The following is a 20,337-nucleotide window of genomic DNA, read 5'->3' on the forward strand; positions in this document are numbered from 1 at the left end:
ATGTGATCTGTAATTGACCTCGTGCTCACCAACAGGGAGGGGCTTGTTGGAAATGTGACGCTCCAGGGCAGCCTTGGATGAAGCGATCATGAGATGCTCGAATTTGAGATCCTCAGGACAGTGAGAAGAGCGTGCAGCAAGCTTACTGCCCTAGACTTCAACAGAGCAGACTTTGGCCTCTTCAGGAACCTGCTTAGTAAGGTTCCATGGGATACAGCCTAGAGGGCAGGGGGGCCAAAGACTGCTGGTTGATATTCAAGGGTCACCTGCTACAAGCTCAGGAGTGTTGCATCCCGACCAGAAGGAAGTGCAGCAGGAGGGCCAGGAGACCTCCTTGGATGGATAAGGAGCTGCTGAGGAAAATTTGAAGGAAAAAAGAGGCTTAAAAAAGGTGGAAGCAAGTACAGGCGGCCTGGGAAGAATACAGGGATGTTGTCTGGGAAGCTAGGAACCTGGTTAGGAAAGCTAAGGCCCTGTTAGAATTAAACTTGGCTAGGGATGTGAAAGATAACAGGAAGGGATTCTATAGGTACACTGTGAATAAAAGACAGACTAGGGACAATGTGGGCCCTCTCCAGAAGCTATCAGAAGAACTGGCTACCCTGGATTTGGAGAAGGCTGAGGTTCTGAATGACTTCTTTGCCTTGGTCTTTACTGGCAAATGCTCTGACCACACCACCCAAGCCCTGGAAGGCAGATGCAGGGACTGTGAGAAAGAAGACCCTATGCCCACTGTAGGAGAGGATCTGGTTCAAGACTATCTTAAGAACCTGAACGTGCACAGGTTCATGGGACCTGATGAAATCCATCCACGGGTCCTGAAGGAGCTGGCAAATGAAGTTGCTAAGCCATTGTCCATCATATTTGAAAAATCATGGCAGTCAGGTGAAGTTCCCAATGACTGGAAAAAAGGAAATATAACCCCCATTTTCAAGAAGGGGAAAATGGATGACCCGGGGAATTACAGACCAGTCAGTCTCACCTCTGTGCCTTGCAAAATCTTGGAGCAGATTCTCCTGGAAGGCATGCTAAGGCACATGAAAAACAACAAGGTGCTTGGTGACAGCCAGCATGGCTTCACTAAGGGGAAATCCTGCCTGACCAATTTGGTGGCCTTCTATGATGGGGCTACAGAACTGATGGACAGGGGTAGAGCAGTTGATTTCATCTACCTGGACTTGTGTAAAGCATTCGACACTGTCCCGCACAACATCCTTGTCTCTAAATTGGAGAGACATCAATTTGATGGATGGACCAGTCGGTGGATAAGGATCTGGCTGGGCGGCCGCGCGCAAAGAATTGTGGTCAGTGGCTCAATGTCCGGCTGGAGACCAGCAACGAGTGGCGTCCCTCAGGGATGGGTGTTGTGACCCGTCTTGTTCAACATCTTCATCGCTGACATGGACAGTGGGATTGAGTGCGCCCTCAGCAAGTTTGCCGATGACACCAAGCTGTGTGGTTCGGTTGATACCCTGGAGGGAAGGAATGCCATCCAGAGGGACCTTGACACCCTTGTGAGGTGGGCTGATGCCAACCTCATGAAGTTTAACCATGCCAAGTGCAAGGTCCTACACCTGGGTCAGAGCAATCCCAGGCACAGCTACAGGTTGCGCAGAGAAGAGATTCAGAGCAGCCCTGCACAGAAGGACTTGGGGGTGTTGGCTGATGAGAAAATGAACATGAGCTGGCAGTGAGCACTCACAGCCCAGAAAGGCAACCGTATCCTGGGCTGCATCAAAAGGAGCGTGACCAGCAGGTTGAAGGAGGTGATCCTGCCCCTCTACTCTGTTCTCGTGAGACCTCACTTGGAGTGTTGTGTGCAGTTCTGGTGTCCTCAACATAAAAAGCACATGGAACTGTTGGAACAAGTCCAGAGGAGGGCCACGAGGATGATCAGGGGATTGGAGCACCTCCCGTATGAAGACAGGCTGAGGAAGTTGGAGCTGTTCAGCCTGGAGAAGAGAAGGCTGCGTGGAGACCTCATAGCAGCCTTACATTATCTGAAGGGGGGCTATAAGGATGCTGGGGAGGGACTATTCATTAGGAACTGTAGTGATCAGACAAGAGGTAATGGGTTAAACAGGTAAAGTTTAGATTAGATATAACAAAGAAGTTCTTTACTGTGAGAGTGGTGAGGCACTGGAACAGGTTGCCCAGAGAAGCTGTGGATGAGCCATCCCTGGTAGTATTCAAGGCCAGGCTGGATGGGGCCTTGATCAACCTGGTCTAGTGGAAAGTGTCCCGGCCCATGGCAGGGGGGTTGGAAATGGATGATCTTTTAAGGTCCCTTCCAACCGTTCTATGATTCTATGATTTTCTATGTGCAATTGCAAATAAACTGTTAGAAAAATTAGCACTTCAATTGTTTAGGAGAATTTCCGCAGCACTCATCTCCCACTTATGAAATGGGGCATCTCCCATTTTATAAACTGGAGCTGCTCTACAGTTACAGAAAAGGCTTCTTCTTATTTCTGCTAATGCTTCACCAAAGACCTTAACTAGGTTGGAGAACAGCTCAGTATGGCTCTCAGCATGCAAGGGGATTGCCAAAAGACAGCCACTCACCCTCTGTCCTCCACCATGGCTAAAGCTGCTGGGAACAAGCCCCCACATACAGAGCCCTTGCACCCTCCCTGCAGCCCCTGTTCTGGCCAGCTCTGCAGGCTTACCGTTGGGTCGGACAGGAGGGCTGCGGACCAAGGGGCTGGTGGATAAACTGGTGAGTACCATGGCTGCTGTTACTTTATCCATGTCCAGCTCTTCAGATGATTTTCTGAAACACAGTGAACGGGGCGCAGGAAACACATTAGCAAATATTTAACTTTTTCTAAGTGGTGATTTTTGTTTTTTCTTTTTAACACCAGCCCAAACCCTAAGCCAGAACAGTGCAGTAGTGGAAGCAAGCTACCAAGCAGAGTTCTCAAAGCTTTTGTTTTCTGGCAACCTGAGCATAGCAAGTGGCTACTTTAAGCAAACCAGCTCAAGGTAAATAGGAAAAGCTGTGGCTAAAGAGAATGCATCTTCCTATAAGGTCAACTCTGCTCCCCCCTCTTTTTTTTTTTTTACTTCAGAATTCCAGCTATTCACATCCTTAGAGCTAAGTGTGTACTTAAGGGTTGTTTTTTAATTACTGGATGAAGACATAAAGATGCAAAACCAGGTAAGATTACTAGTAGAATTAACAGCATACACTACACCGTGGTGAGGAATAACTATGAACTGGAGCTAAGGGATGCAATTTTTTCTTTGTTGCTCCTGCTTAACACTAATAACCTTCTCGTACTCTCTGAAACGCTGATCCTAATTTTCCCTGGTCAGATTATAAACCAATTATTTAAAATAACTATCAAAGTGGCAGAAAACCCATGCAGGGGAATTGAAATAGAGACAGAGAGAAGGGTTTTTTTGCAGGTGTAATGGGCCCCTCAGCAAGCAGGATGGTGGAAAGAGAAGAATCCATCGCTGCCTTAGCTTGGTCTTGTTGGGAACCAGCTCTAAGTCAGAGGAGAAGGCACAGGGAATGTAAAATTTCTGAAGGGGGAACATACCAAAATAAAACTACTAAATCCACTAGTTTCAGCAAACTTTTGCTCTCCATCCTTGCAGGACACTGGAATCAAAGTAGATAGTTTCTTACAAACATTTGCTTTCAGACATATGACTGATTATCCAAGACCATCTGCTCTTTACTAGAGATGAAACTAAATTTGTTCTTACAAAAGGATGCTTTCCCTCCCTCTATTCTGCATTGAGGGGTTTCTAAAATTTCCACTGTGGCTTGCCAGGAGTTCTATTTAACCATCGGGTTCTGTCTTTACAGCCCAATATGAGAAGTGTTCAGCTACCTGATGTCTTCTATTGGCTATTGATTGGTAAGTCACCATGAGGATTAGGACGTGCTGGTTGTAGTCCCCTTTCCAGAATCTCATTTCACCCACCTGATGGAAGGCTCATTAACTGCAAACTTCAACAGTCAAAGCCTCTTGATATTTTAGCAAACAAACCTTGAATTTGTCCATGAAATGGTTCACAGCTGCTATCTGGCGGCTGCAAGGACCCATGCAGATACAATGAATATTACATGCCGCACAACAGCTTAGTTCTCATGACTGTCTTCTGCAACACATCAGTGCCTGGAACTGAAACACTGATGATGGTTCCTGCTGCATTCTAATTATATCCATGGAAACCCTCCTTTCCTTCAGCCAAGTGTTTTGCAAAAAAGCACAGCAGCCGTATGGTCATCATCAAGTACTGGAAAGGTCTTGGATATCTGCTGTAATCAGCTAATACCTGAATGTGTCACCTATCAGGTCCTGTCGCCTGCAGAGTATTTCTCTCAGAATGCCTAATTCCTCTGGGCTCAGAAGACCTTTCCTCAGGGATGACATAAAGAAGCTACATTTCTTAGAGATCAATGCTGCCGGATCATTTTCCAATTACCTAATATCCCAGTATGAAAATCTGCTGTGAGAAGGATTCAGCTGTTCTGTAGCGCACTCCTGCAAGACTACACCAACTGTTCCTTCTCCCTTATCCAGCTGTGGATGAGGCACTAATATCTGCTCTTTTGCAACGTATGGGGACAAAATGACCACAGGCTCCTGATCCGCTGGAGAAGCTGATTCTTAGCACTTGCAATCATCTTTCCGACAAAGCTCTTATGTGTGTGTGGCAACAGGACCAACACCCTCCTGGCCAGGGCTCTGCAGAGCTGCAAAATCACACTACAGCAGTTGTAAGCATTTGTGAAGTTAGCGTCAAGATGTCAGAGTGCAGACCTAGAGCTAATTCCAAAGTTCCTTCAAGGAGTCTATAATTTTAACTTATTCTAGCTCTTCTGTATTGATGTTTTTTTCCCCCTCTACCATGACTCAGACTGCTGCTCTGAAAAACTAAACTTTGCTCCAAATAATTTTGTCAATAATGCCCCATAATTGCCAGCACTGGCATCCGCGCCCAAAATGGAAGTCTTCACAGGCTGGCAAAGGACAAGAAAAATCATGAAAATCCCTGCCATTTCTAGCCATGCTAAACCACACTCTTGCAGTTACTGGATCCCTTTTTTCTACTTGATCCAACTTAACAGATTTTTAATATGGAAAGCCCAAGTAAATAAAGCTTTGGGCTTTTTCTCTGCCCATTTTGAATCACAGTAACTTTTACTACTTGCTGCTCCTCAGCTGCATCCAGCAAATAATGAATGCTCTGCTCGTACTTCCCAGCCACAAGAATTTCAGCCGCTACAAGAGCTGGCTCATGCAACTGCTCCCAAACACGTTTTTACAGTTTGGCTCATAAATATGTGATATATGAAATATGTATGTTTACATACTTCATATATCACTCAGCCAGCACCACTGCAGCAGCAGCAGCCTTCAAGACAGAGGCAAAGCATAAAACTGAAGACAGGAACCACTTAAGCCATCTGCATTTAGTCAGCATCACATGAAAGTTGATGCCTTAAGACTACTCCAGTCTTTTCCAGCCTTCTTTGCTGGAAAGCTGAACGTGTACACAACTGTTCAACAGTACTTGCACTCAGAGGGGAGAACAACTTGTTTGTTACACATCCTGGAAGTGTTCACAAACCATGTAGATGGGCCCTTCGTGACATGGTTTAGTGGTGGACTTGGCAGTCCTGGGGTAACAGTTGGACTTTAAGTTAAAGGTCTTTTCCAACCTACTTGATTCTGACTATTCACAAACCATTTGATCCACCATTGCTAAGGTGACTTTCTGCAGACTGAAGTTGCTTATACTGTTATTAGGTGTAATGAAATCTAAATCAGTTGTAAGATCATCTACTACATCAGCTATGAAGATTATTCTCTCCTCTGTTCCACACCCCAGGCTCAAAATGCCATCTCCCAGCTCCTGGACAGATATATTTGTGTCAGCCCAGTCTCCATGTGAGACCAAGCATGTCTGGATCCTTTATTTCCAAGTCTTTGTAAATCCAAACCCAAGCCAACAGCTGAATTGTAGCGAAATAGCTGAGGCATAAGCAGCAGAAGTTAGGGAACCCTGGGGACAGATCTTTTACCACCACTTCATGTCTCTCAACTTCATGTCTCCCTGCTTCCTCAGCAGGGAGAACAGTTTCGCTTGATCCCTGCAACACCCTAACCTAGCTAGCCTGACAATTAAAATTGTCATTTGCTTTAATAGCCAAGCTCCAATTAAACTTGGTTACTACCTTCACTCTGCCCCAATCCTTTCCTTGGTTTGACTGATGAATTCACTGTTTTTTTGATAATCATTTAAGAAACTAGCCCATCTTTCTCAATCTGAGCTCTCTGTGAAGAAAAGCTGGGTTTAAGCTCCAAAGGATGAGCAGAAGAGGACCCAAGATGACTCCAAGGCTATGCAACTCCAAACCAACACAACGTCCAGTCTCCCACTGTCCTGTTTCCTCAGCCAGCATACTCACTCTAGAACCTGTGTTTCCTTATGGGACTGAACCCATGGTTAAAGCTCTTGATGCAATTCCTCCCTCCTAGCAACCTCCTGGTGAGTGGATGTCTTCCTGTCCTCCCTTTGGGAAAGACACACAGGTCCTCCTCTGGCCACTGTCACCTTCACACTCCTTCTAAGTGTTATTCCCACCTGGACACACCTATACCACACTTCTGGTTTTATTCTATCAGCTACACCATCATCTATGGTTGTAACTTTTTTTTTTCAACTGTTTCTCAAAAAATCCTTAGAAATATGTAATTTTTTTTTCTAGTTTTGAAGTCTTTAGTCTATTTTTTATTATTTGCCTGCCTTAGATCAGAAAGCCTGCAGGTCTTCCTAGTGGAAATACTTAGGTCAGTACTTTACTGAAGCATATTTTAAGGCTTCTAGAGAATATTCTTAGAGCAGACACACTCACAGTGGTAGCAGGTGTTTTTGACAAAACTGACCTTATTCAAAAGGACAACTAAGTCTATTTTAAGCAAATTAAAACCCAGACAAATTTATTTTCCCTGCCAGCAACTCAAAAGCTTTCAGTTTATCCACTGACCAGAAGCCTCTAACTCCAGTGCAGCGATTCTCAAAGCACTGAGGTTCATCCTATAGAAAGTGCTCTCCTATGCTCCCGAGCTGCCCTAACACAGCATGAGTGTGGACAAGGCAGAACAGAGCTGCTTCAAGTGGTATTGAGGAAAGCATTACTATTTACACATCTAAAGAGAGAACTGGGCTACAATGATACAATGAACTAATTAGAAGCTAGGGATTTTCTGCCTTTGCTCATTGCAGCAAAACAGAAAATTAACATTTTCCACACTTTGTGGTATTTGCAGACTAATTCACATACAGAATAACTGACCTTTCTTTGTTGGTCTCTGCTGTCCTTGTTATACACAAGCAATTTTTTTGGATACCAACAGTTGCTAGAAATTAATTGTGATCAAAACCCTTATTACACAAATACAGGAAATTTTCTTCTAAAAACCACATATACCTGAACTAAAGAGGAACTAAACTTGAACTATAAAGGAAAAATGCATCAAAGGCCACCTCAAAGCTCTCCACTTCCTCCTGGCCAAGATGACAGATTTTGCAATTTCCTCATTCAAAGGACCTTTGGAAGTCTGGCTGGTGTATTAGAGCCCAAGAAGAGACCATAGAGTCATCAGTGACGCAGGTACTGACTTCAGATCTGGACCATAATGGTTTAAAGACAACAAAAAAATCTCTGCAAATTAGTCATATCAGCTGAGATGATGGGAGACATTCACAGAGTGGTTCTCAGCATCCTGGAACAGAACATACTTTTAACAGAACTGAAGAGAAAGGGATGTGTAATGCAAGTGTGATTCTCAAAGTATTATTTTAATTTGCATCAGTCCATGCATCACTTTTCACTGCTCCACAAAAAGAGGACTCTGTAAAAACAGGTATTTTTCCAGCCATTATCACTAAAAGCACTAAAACTTGATGGATAATAATAAATTCATTTTCACAACCATTTTATAGATTTAGAAAACCAAGAAAATGCAGTACTTAGGTTCTAAAGGCTGGCTGATGTGCTCTCCCATACAGGGCTGTAGCATGTCTCTCCCTCTGCCATCCCTGCCTGCTCCTCAAACCACTGGACAGATGGCTTCCCAAGCCAGGCATGTCCTCAGAAGCACCCTTTCCCAGTGTCCCTCTCCTCCCTATGGGTTACAACCTAGTGATGTCCCTGGCACCTCTGCAGGCTGCTACAACCACACCAGACCTCTCCTTCAGGGGTGTTGGCAGAGCTGCACCAGTAACAAGTTGAATGCCAAATTACTGTGATTTCTGTGGTCTGGTGTAAACACAGCTCATGGATGTGCTGTGCTGCTGCTGTCCTCTCTGCAGCCCAATGGCTGCAATAGATTCTCTGCCCTCCAAGACTCCCCAGAAAAGTTTAAGGCAAAGCCTGCAAAACAGATGGAAAATGCCTTTTTCATAGCAGCCTTTTTATCACTGCTTCTTAAGCAACTCATCTGACTTCCTTAACGGCAACTGAAATTTCAAACCTATCCAAATGGGAACAGGACTGAACTCTAGGTCTTGCTCTCTGATGTAAAACCAGAGGATACAGGATGCAGTGCATGGGGGATGAGTAGGGAGAGGATGGGTAAGTAAAACACTGCTCTCATTACTGGCTGGTGATATGATCTATAGTTTTCAAATGCTCTGCATAAACAGGAGCAGTTAAGCAAGCCAAATTCAACACTGGGAGATAAGCTGCAGTGCACAGGAACAATTTATTCTATATATTGAAAACGTAGATTCAATGAATAACTTTTACTTTTCAAACAGCTGTGACATATCAGGAGAACTGATCTGGCAAAGAGCCCTCGAGGCAACCACAGAGGCTGAAGTAGGATATGACATAGAAATCGTCTGCTTCAAAACACAGCAATCAAATAAATGGTAATCACTTGACAGATTATGAGTGCAAGGCAAAAATTAAATTCAGAAAGGAATAACAGAACCCTGCAGAGAATGGTTATCCCTTATGGACAAACCTTGAAGACTTTATAGGAATATATTCTCTTCCATCTCCTCTACTTTAAAGGCCACTTGCTGATGGAGTAAATAATTCAGTCTCTTCAAACCAGGTCTCAATAGCACCCTGAAGCAACAGACATTCCAAACATTACCCAAATTATTACTGTTCATCCCCTTTCCTGCCTTTGCCTGATGCTATTGTTCTAGCCTGTTCACAGGCATATTCCCTCTCATAAATGGGATTGCTTTGATGGGGTACTATCCGCAGGAGAAAATTTCACAGTTCCAATGCCGTCCTCAGAGAAAAGGGCTAGACCACTTGCTACACTGCCCAAAGAGGTCCTGTGCAGCCCAGTGCAACACAAGTTGTCATGCTGAAAATGGTTAAAGGTGGAAAAGTAAAAAAACACCCAACCAACTAAACCCAGTGGTCCAAGCTCATCAAATGTAACAAGATGCTCTGTGATGCGCTAAGAGGACAGCTGATGCCTCCTGATGCTACCTTGCCTCCAGGTAGCTGGCGTTCCCACTACAAAGTCTGCTGCCAAAGAGCAGCACGTTTTGCCACCCTCACCCAACCCACAGTCAGAGCCACTCAAACACTTCTACGCCTTAGTATCTCTTTTTCAGAATGCTCTCACTGAGCCTTTTACAAAACTGTTTTCTCTGTAAATCTTCCTTAACTTTTGAGAAGAATTGTTTTACCAGTGATTGGGTGAAAATATCCTTTTAGCAGATGTCTTTTTTCCAAAGTAAAATACTAAATACAAGGCCAGAAATGTTTTGCTCTTCCTTCTTCTTTCCTCTTATCCATTGTGATTCCCACCTTGTATGAATTTAATTCTAATATTCTCAAATATGTTTTATAATATCAATACCTATATACAGTCCTAACACATCTACATGGGTAACTTGTTTAGCACAATTTACTTCTAAAAAGCTGCTGTAAGTCTACTTCAAAACAATATGTAACTGCATTAATATTTATATTAAAATAATTTTTTCTGATAAAGTATACATTAATGAACCTCTTGAAACAGCCTACAAGTTTTCCTCTCACCAAATCAAAGAGCCACAAGCATGGTGTCCTGTTGCTATGTACAGCTACTAATGTGAACAAAATGGTGAGCAGTTTGCTGAAATCAAATCAGTCTCAAAACTGACCCTCAGGGTCAGTTTCAGTTTATTGTTACTATTTATATGTCGGTCTTTCCGAGCTTTCCAGTTCCTTTTTTTTTTTTTTTTCCCAAGCTAGAAGCAAACAGCATTGAAAACAAAAAAAGCCACATTCAAGATTCTGGACAAGGCTCTCCACCGGCCACCAGTCCTGCTGAAAGAGATCTGCAGACTAGAGGCAGAAACACCTCTGAGATTACCCTCTGCTTCCCACCAAGGTGAGATACTATATCCCCAAAAGTGGAATTTCCAAAAATTAAACCGTTGTTGCTACTGCATACATAGGCAACAGGTCACAGCACTGTAAAGTATCTTCCAGGTCAACCTTGCTATTGTAGCATACCAGGAGACTCGCACTTCGGTGCACCTCACAACTGGTTGAGTTTTTGCCCCTCTCAATCCATTAGAAACCTGCTTCAGAACAAGGAAGGCGCAGAGCTAGGCCATCCTGTTCACTCCTGCCTCCCCTACATCTTCATTTTCTTGGACTAGTTCTGCAGGGTTACACTGACAACAGTACCTGGGATAGCTAGCTCACAGCTATTTTGTCTATTCATACATGTTCCATGGAGAACACCCAAGTACACCTCTTCAGATGGGCTTTTTTTTTTTCCCATTTCCATGATCATCCTGCAAATCCGTGTTCATCTCTTGTGGCTGTTATTGATATGATCTTACCCATGTCTGTAAGGACAGTGTTGTTTCCCTGTCCCTGATAAAATCTCTCTGATTTGGCTCACAAGGATAGCTCAGTTACCTGCAGTGAACAATATGAGCCCACTTCTATTCTCTTCATCACTTGTTTACAGCTAACAAAAATGGACTAGGAAGTCCTATGAAACTTGTTTGGGTTTTTGATAAAACACTGTAAACATACAAGATGGTCAATTTAGATGGATTAAAACTGAAAGGAGGTATCAGGAATATTTAAAAGCAGTCTTGATCTAAATATTTTTCCAAGATGCTTTTAACATTAAACATTCACTGTGCTCTATAGTAAGCTTGCTCTATGAGTCCATGGGTGTTTTTTCATTTGTTTTTAATTACTTGAATGCTTTCCATTTAAAAGAATGAAACCACTGACGTAGTATGCGGTAGCAGAAAAACACATCTGGCTTAAACCTACTGTCAGCTTTAGTGTTGTCTTAAATTCAACCTTTTTCATTACAAGATACAACCTGAACTGTGGCCAGCAGGTATCAAAGGGAAATTGAGCATACACTGCCCTGCCTCTGGCTAGGTCCATCTCGTTCTCCAGTTTGTTCTGTTCTTGGTAATACATATATTTGTGTTTGTTATCTTAGTCCCTCTGCCTTGTGATGCTCTGCCCCATTTTTCCTATACTCCCTTTTCTTCTTGATGCTGGACTTCCCCTAGCACATCTACCTTTTCCGACAGCCATCCTCCTTGCTGCTCTCCTGGGAGGTCCCAAGTACGTTAGCTACTTCAGACAAAAGAGATGTGGCTTTCACAGAGAATGAGTTACTTCTCCACGAGTCTCAGTCTGAAAGCATAATGCACCTCACAGCAGCTTTTAATATGATACTTTTTAGTATGATTTTAATATGAACATGACCACTTCCAGAGACAGGTTACATTACTATCTTGTAGATACGCTAAGTTTTCTGCAACCTCCAGCACTGCAACTAAATGCTATCTCTGCAGGGCATTACTGGGTTTTGGAAATTTACCATTTTTATTTAAGGAATAAGCCTTATCTGTAATTTCTGACTTTTTTTTCTTCCTCCAGAAAAAGTAAGAGGACTGAACTAATTCTATCTCCTTTGCACATCTCAGAACAGACATAAAATAATGCAGTGTAGCTGCAAGTCCCCAGTGGAGCTGAGAGCACAGCCTAACTGCAGTCCCTTCTCCTTTGGCTTTTCAGAATAGATAGATCATATTATTTCTCTCTTACTTCCCATCAGCAGTCTCCTCTTGCACACATACAACATTGACTCTCTTCCCCTCCTAAGCACAATTCAGCAAGTCACCAATTTCCCCGGCTTGCTTAGCATAATCTTTACCTTATTTCACCTCCAGGCAAGTCTGCATACAATTCGACATTAAGGAAAAGATGTAGGTAGGATAGTTCTCCTGGATGCACTACTCATCCCATCTCCTCCTACTTTTAAACCCCCCTCTTTCTCCCTCCCAACCCCCAATCCCACCAGCAGTGTCCTGATGATGACGGCAAAAGTTTTGTGAATTATCCAAATCTCTGGTTTTTTTTTCAGGGAAAGAAGATGATATTCTTACAGCCCAGATCATTGCAGTTGCAGTATTAGGTTCAAGTCACCCACTGGTTTGCATTATCAGAAAGTTACTGATCATTGACAACAGAGAGACTTCACAAAAAGTACCAGTGTGCTTCAGGCATTACTCCATAGAGAAGGGAAAGGCGGGGGGAAGAAAAGGACCCTGAACTGTTTGACTTGGGACTTTATGAACTGCGGGACTCAAAACTTGGCCAACTGAATAAACTAACATTCATGACAAGCAGTTTGGACAGGAAAGTGCAACTTCTGTGCTTCAGGGATTACTTCTAATGGTGAAGAAATACACGACAGAGCCTGTCACAGGACAGAGCCTGTTACAGAGCGTGCATTAACTGCAATGCCTGGAAATTCTACTCATGTTTTGATAATGTACATAATTAAACTGCAGTAAGTGGGAAGAGAGAGAAAGAGCATGTGTGCATTCACATAGATTATGAGAAAAGCATAATTCAAAATGACTCTTTTGTTTTGTTCTACATCTCATCTTTCACATTCCTGCATAGGACCTTATAGTTAAAGAACCACATACCAGATGCATATTTGTTTATCATTTTAAAGGACTATCTTAGAAAGAGATTCATTAACTTAAAAAAAAAAAATCACAAGTCACACACTTGTGTATGAGATCCAAAAATGGGATTTCCTAACAAAAGGTATTCAGCTATAAACAGCAATATGCAGAGCATGATAAAACACTTTGAAGCAAGCACCTGTAGTGTCATAGCCTCCAAAAAAACATTTCACAAGCAAAATATTACGAAAACATATGCTTTAGGAGGGATTTTTTGAAGGGCAGATTTAGACTGACGGTTTCCATACCCCCACTCTCCCACCTGCCCTGCCTGCTCTGCGCCATGCTGAAGGGATGCTCTGTCACAAGAGATGCATGAACCCTGACCAGCAAGGCTGTTACACAACGTGTCCATCTGTGGCTCCTCCGGCAGCTCAGACTGCCTTCCTTCGGAGAGCCAAGTGTGTCAGCACCCTTGCTTTGTATTTAAAAGGCTCTCCTTTTTCTTTAAATAACTCTAAGGACAATGTTTGTGTGACTCCTCACTGCTGTTCCTAGCTCACGAAGAGCAGCACATGGAGCGCTGGCAGTACAACACTGGCCTTTCGGGACTGCAACATAAAGAACCGGGAAAATCCCATCTTTCTGCAGCAGAAATCCAGCAAAAAGTCCCCAACCCAACAAAACAGGATGGGAGGTAAAAATGCAATGGCCTCATCCTTAACCATTTTATTTTGCCTAACTCTCCATCCAGGCTCACATTTGATGACCAAGTATGTTTATGGTGGAGCTGAAGCAAAGACCCCAGCCCAGGAGGGGAAAAGGAAAGCTGCTCCCTCCCGCTCCCACTGGTCCATCAGCATCCTGAGTACCTCGGTACTGGAATGTACAAGTCTCTCACTAGTTTGAACTGGACTGGTTTCTGTGCTTCTGCCTGGATAATGATACTGTTGGTAACTGCAAAGGTCTGCCCCCAATTTAATGGTGTTTAGATAAACACACACCTAAGTAACCTTAGCCAAAAATGAGTAATTAGAGAACACAGATTTTCAATTGGATAGTGCTGGGTGCAAGCACACACTCAAATATACTGGGGGGAGGTGGGGAGAAAGAAGGAAAGAAAAAAGCTGTGGCCAGCTTCTGTAATTCACACCTTCCTTCAGCATACCTCCCTCCCAAGCAACAAATTTAAACATTTATCTATTGATGTGAGAACAGACAATCGTATCTACAGACAGTAAGGCTAAATGTATAAAGGCTGTTTAAACGCATCCGTGTACTGTAAACTCCAGGAGACAGATGTTATTTGGTACCCAGATTCAGAGGAGCACAGCTGAGCCACCTTAATCACTTAATGTTGGAACACCTGTCAAAAATAATCATCTTCCCAAACATTTCATGAAAATCTAAACCAAAATAAAACCATGTTGCTGCATGTGTGTTCAGGTCATGCTGTTTCTGGAATAACCAGTAATTCGGGACACGCTACCTGGCAACTGGTAAGGTCCAGTTTTTCAGAAAGTGTTAAGGTGGCAACTTTCCAAAAAGAAAAACAAGTAAAAAAAGAAGTTACTGTAATCAGCTGTTGCAATCGGACAACGTGATCAACCCAGCCTCATGCACCACTCTGGAATCAGAGATGTGTAGAAGTAAAACTGATTTCGCATTTTAGCCTAGAGGGCAGCTGAGTTATACAGGGAAGCCCCAATGTCTAGTGCAACCTTGCTGCGATATTATTAATGTAGTAAACAGTCAGGATTTTGGATAACCAAAAAAGTAATTGCAACTTTCAGTTTTTGATTCTTTTTTTATTTCTCAAGAATAAGCAGGTTTTTCTCAGTTGATTTTTTCATCAACTAAAAAATTCAGAGCAGACTCACCAGAGTCAGAGAAATCTGGGATGTTTTAAAAGCTGCTTCACAAAAATTTTCAGGAGTAACTCCAGTTAGAATATAATCCAGCAAGCCAGGGCTATTTTCTCAACCAAATACAACATGGAACAATACTTCTATAGTATATGCAATATGTTCTCTAACACTGCAGAATGTTTGCAAGTGTAATATCCAGTTTTTCTGAGCTGTTAGGAGTGGGCTGTGGGTTATTACAATGTCAGTTCTGAAAAGGGATATTTGCTTCAAAAACTGAGAAGAGCGACAGCTATGAGAGAGACTTCAATGAATTCTGGCAGTGACCTGACTAAGGCCAGTTCCCAAAACTAAATCACAGTAACAAAACCTGTGCAGTAAACATTTATCTTTGTTAACTTAAACCTCACTTCAGCTTCAATTTCTATGAGCAGAAGTCTCTAAAAACCAAACACTTAGAGAAGCTTTTTTGCAGCCAGAATTTGAACTACACTCTTAAATCAAACATTAGAGTACCTATTTTCCACTACTTTTCCAATTTACTACCTTCTCAGATGAAAATCATGCACCCTCAAGCCATGCCTTAGAACATGACATAGCAAAGCTGTATGTATAGACCAGAGGATTTCAGCACTTACAGACCACATTTTCCCAATGTTAGACTTCTGCCAGAACTCATAACTGAAATTTTGTTTCAGTAGCCCACAGTCCTTTCTACTTACCAAAAAGCAGACATGATAAAAGGGGTACCCTTTTTCCCCCCTTTATATTTTCACTCCAGAAGTGAAATGCTGCCTTTTTCTTCTCTTAGTTAAGATGTAATTTGATGAGAGAAGTTTAACAGATTGAACCACAGCTTGTTAATGTGCAATAGCAATTGATCATGTAACGCTTTTAAAAATCATCTGTAGTGGTGACAAGAATGCTGTTATTGGTAGAAAGAGAAAGTAAATACCTGCTCTGCTCAATCAGCTGACAGTCCTGGTGAGCTGCTACTTGATTTAATTTCCATTAATTTTCCACTGGAGAAACTCGCAGCAGGGAACACAAAAGACTCAACAAGAAGTTTCTGCAAATACTTGTTTCCTTTAGCCAAGTGATCCTTTTCCCTTTGCTGTTGTTAAGCTGAATGTGCTAAAATCAATGTTTTTATGCATGAATGGCTATTCCAAACCTTGTGGACACAACCAGAAAGCAGAGGACCACCAGCGCATTGCATGAAATGCTTGGAGAACTTCTCAGATTAGAAAACTCGAATGAGCAACTAATGAGAGCTATATATTTTTTCCAAATAATTTACTTTTTATTATATTTGCCATAAATATCAAGGGCCTAATCTTGTAAAATTGAGTTCATGCCAAAAACCTTACCAAACCTCACAGTTGTTGTGTTTTGCTTTTCTCTCTAAAATAGAACCTCCATCCACCCAGAAAATGCCTGTTCGGCATTTATTACAGGACTTAAATGCAGCTGCATTATGACTTTAGCCTTATAAAAGGGAGTGTGATGAATTACTTCAGTTTTATTTATTTATTTAGGAAAATGAAATGCAGGATTATGCAGTAGCTCAGTGGATAAATTGCTTTACATTTCCAAACCAAGCAAAACATTTCCAAAACAGGAAAAAACATTCATTTAAAACTCAGTTCTGGAAACTGCATGCTAGAAAAGGCCACATGAAAATGTATGTGTCAGGTCACTTGTAAATAATCGTTTTCAATACGAGCTCCTGAAATTCTCAGTAACTAAACAGTACAACCTAAAATACATCTGTACAGCACAGCACAAGAAGGTTACATGACATATAATATATATGCATTTATAGTCTATGTATATAAATGTGGGCGCAGATATAAACATATAAAATATGTTTATATTTTATATATATTATATATATTTTATATAAACATAAAATATGTTTATATATAGAGAATAGAGATATGGATACAAATATACATATAAAGAAATAGAAATAATATAAATATAAATAAATATATACACACAATGGCACTGCTGCTCATCCTTAGTGTGACATCTCAGGATTAGGTCCAGGCAATGATGCCAGTGCCAGCTAAGGAAGTTCAAACCTGCATCCCCCCATCTCCCAGGCAAAGCTCTTACACCTGCAGGAACCTGGAAATCTCAGCTGCACCCCAGGAAATAAAAAAACAGCTCTGAATTTAAAACCCATATTCTATTGAGTTTGCTAATATATGAAACTAAGAGGTGGTTTCCCTCCTTCCACTCTCAGACCCATCTTCTCCCACCACACCTATAGACAGCAGTATCTTAAACAATACAGCAAAAAACCAAAAAAATATTCAGAAGGCTTTGGTAACAAATATAGGACACCCATGCCTTTATTTAAGCTTTTAAATGTAGTAAAATATTGCCTCCAGCTACATTAATTCAGTTTCCTGGGAACAAAAAGGGTGTAGTTGATAGCACTGATTATTCTCACTCTCCCACAAGCCACATGCAATATGCTTCTGTAACTACCATAACAGAAGGATACTTTTTGGTTGCAGCTCTGAAACCCATTTTGTACCCTCACCAGGGCTAGCAGGTAAGCAGCACTACATGTCCTTACCAGTCCCCCTGATCAAAAACCTACATAACCTCAACGCCTAGAACTGTGTGCTCATCGGTGCAATACCAGTGCTACTCCATCTGCTGGACCGACAAAGGGAAGTACAGGTTCCTGTCAAGAAGCACTTCTCTCACAGAAGCCTTTTGCATTTTAAAACAAATTGTCTTTAAAGTATCAGTAAGTCATAAGAAATCACTGTCATACACAAGAAATGTGTTTTTAAAACACTCCTTTTGAGGATTTTTAAAACAAAAATTTGGGATACCCAACACTGAGCTTCAGTTAGAGAACATGTTATACATATATGCAAAGCTGGCTGACACAGGGTGGAATTTACCTCCAGTTCAGCACATTTATACTTGCGTGCACAAGTGGACTACATGTCCATGCTCCCACCACTGTAAACAGAAACCCGGTCTACAGAACAATCATTAGCTGAGCACAGAGAATAGCCATTACCGGCACGATAAAGATTGGGCTTGCTTAAACTTAGGCATCCATCATCTTTGAGATGCCTTAGCATGTACCCCTGGCAATTAGCTGCTACTCCCAGAGCAAGGTCTCTGGCACTTCACAAGTCACATCCAGACCTCTTTACAGGCATGTCAAATACCTGATGGCAGGTAACACAGCACTGGATGCTTATGTCTAGACAGCTCCATCTCCCACTCAGCGCTTCCATCAGAGTAACATGAACTGATAGGAGTCAACTGGCTTCTGTATTGAGGAGACATCCCAACCACAATGACAGCTTACATGAGATACCTACATTCCACCATATCAAATTCCTCACTGTGAAATTCCACAGTCTGAAATTCCCATTCATGGGAAAATCTCATTCTTGCTAAATAAAAACAAGAAATCTCTTGTATTTAATCAACAGCTTCTACCAAGCAAGGTACCTGCTGTTGACTGACAGGCTTAATCATAACTACATTCCTAAAATTAAGATATACCCTACTACCCTGCAGTATTTAGCTCTTTACAGGAAATCCCCATAAGTGCAATAGTATAGTCCCAATTTTACATATAGAAAGGTCAAAGAGGGAAGGAGTTTGCCCAGAATCTCAAAATACATCATCACTATCAGCTAGTGCTACCAATTCAGCAGTGAACCCCAGACCAGATTCCACTCTTGTCATTACTCCTGGAACCAGCAGCATCCCCAGAAACATTTCAAGGCAACTTTCCAAAACAACCGAGTTTTACTTCAAGAAAACCAAGGTGTGGGTTTGCCTCAAGACCTCTAAATTTGGGTAGCAGGCTTATTTTTGCTTTTGTCTCTGAAAAACTGCTTGCCATCTTGAAGATTAAGCTCATCCTTGAGCACAGCTGTACTTAAAGCACTGTAAAATACTGGAAACTAAATGGTGTTTATCCAGCATGCATTTTGTTCCATGGAACACACTGCACTGTTAAATGCTGAAGGCATTTTGAGTTCACCTCTGGTTAAGCGTATTTTGGCACCACTCCCATTCACGGTGTGAAATTAAACGATTACTATTTTGAAACTAGCATGGTATGCAATTTGTCTGTTGCAGATAAAGCTGATTGTACGGAAGTAGGCATTAAAACTGCAAGTCTATGTGCTTTACTCCAGACTTTCCTAATGCTCTGGGAGAAGGACAGGGAGCATTAGCAGGCTCCCAGCTGAAGCATTTCATAGGCGCTGAAGAGCTGTTACCTGCTGCCCACGCTTTTAGAATATTTTAATGAAGATAAACCCCTATTTCTTATCTGTCTGAATTACAGAGACTACAAGAATTACATTAAGTCCTTCTACACCTTCAGTAACAGTATTAAAAACCTTCTTCTTTTTTCCCTAAGAGGACAGTTAGTGCAGAATTTCCATCCTCTAACTGGCTGCAGTGATTTTTAGACAATGATTTTCTTACTGGGCCACATTTTTGTGAACTTACTGATTAAACCAGATTGACCTCTGGGTTGAGGCACTTCTGCCAGCAACAAGCCTTTTTAGTTTTACTTCTCAGCAAAATATGCAGCTGTTTGTTCACTTTTGGGGTATTTAGCCACTCTCCTCCAAACCTGTATCTGAAAGGGGGACACAGTGATAGTAGAGTAACTGAGTGTCGTAACTCAAACCCCACCTCTACTTAATCTCAAATTTCCCTGTATTTGTATCTCTTGCTGTACTACAATTACCAAGACAGATGCATCTAAAGGAATTGGTTAAAGTACTTTACATGAGGAGTGAATAATGCTATTAAGCTGTTACAGATAGTAGAGATAATTAGGGCTTTAGAAACTGAGAAGTTTGCCTTATTCTCACTCATCTGAGGAGGTTAAGTGATGCACTGAAGGGGAAGGTACCAGTTACCTATAATGATGAACATTTATCCTCTGTTATGCCTTTTAGAGAGGTCCCAAAGTATATTCCAGAGGCTAGGCACAATTCTGCTCTCACCATTTCCACCCAACAACTCAACTTAGCATCTTAACCTTTGGGAAAATCTGTCAAGCGCCTTTCTGAGCAGAATTTCACTGAATGTAAGTATACAAATCCACTAACACCTCTAGCCTGTGGCAACGCAGGAGGCAGACTCCAGCAGCACCAGTTCCCACATCCTTCCAAAAACCACGAAGCAAACCAAAACCAAAAGCCAAGAATGGATGCTTGGCTGTTTTAGGAGGCCAACTTCCTTCACAGTGGAAGCAGAACTTAAAATTTGTGTAGGGAAAATCCTAACTATCTTACATTAAATGCAGTCAAACCCTGAAACCAGGGAAAACCTGTTTAATACTTAGATATTTCCTCATGGATTATTTAAAAAAAATCAGTAATAAGTCTAAATGTGGCCTCTAGAAATACAAAAATTTGCTAGTTTTTTTCCTAACAGTCCAAGTTTTATATTAAAATTCCTATTAGAAATAAAAACCCAGTTTTAGAATGGCAGAGTACAGCCTTGTCAATGCTAC

The 20,337-nt window shown here is 41.9% G+C and overlaps 1 protein-coding gene across 1 annotated transcript in view; it reads right to left on the minus strand.

The window, feature by feature from the left end:
• Positions 1–20,337, minus strand: part of ZNF704 (zinc finger protein 704) — a 101,242-nt gene that overhangs the window by 36,156 nt on the left and 44,749 nt on the right. The window contains exon 3 of the mRNA XM_062641555.1: positions 2,670–2,773. Coding sequence (XP_062497539.1) covers positions 2,670–2,773 — 104 coding nt within the window. The remainder of the gene's footprint in view (positions 1–2,669; positions 2,774–20,337) is intronic.

This window comes from Pezoporus occidentalis, unplaced genomic scaffold (genome assembly GCF_034315485.1).
Source record: "Pezoporus occidentalis ecotype Australia unplaced genomic scaffold, CSIRO_AGI_Poc_V1 ctg69, whole genome shotgun sequence".
Lineage (NCBI taxonomy): Eukaryota > Metazoa > Chordata > Aves > Psittaciformes > Psittacidae > Pezoporus > Pezoporus occidentalis.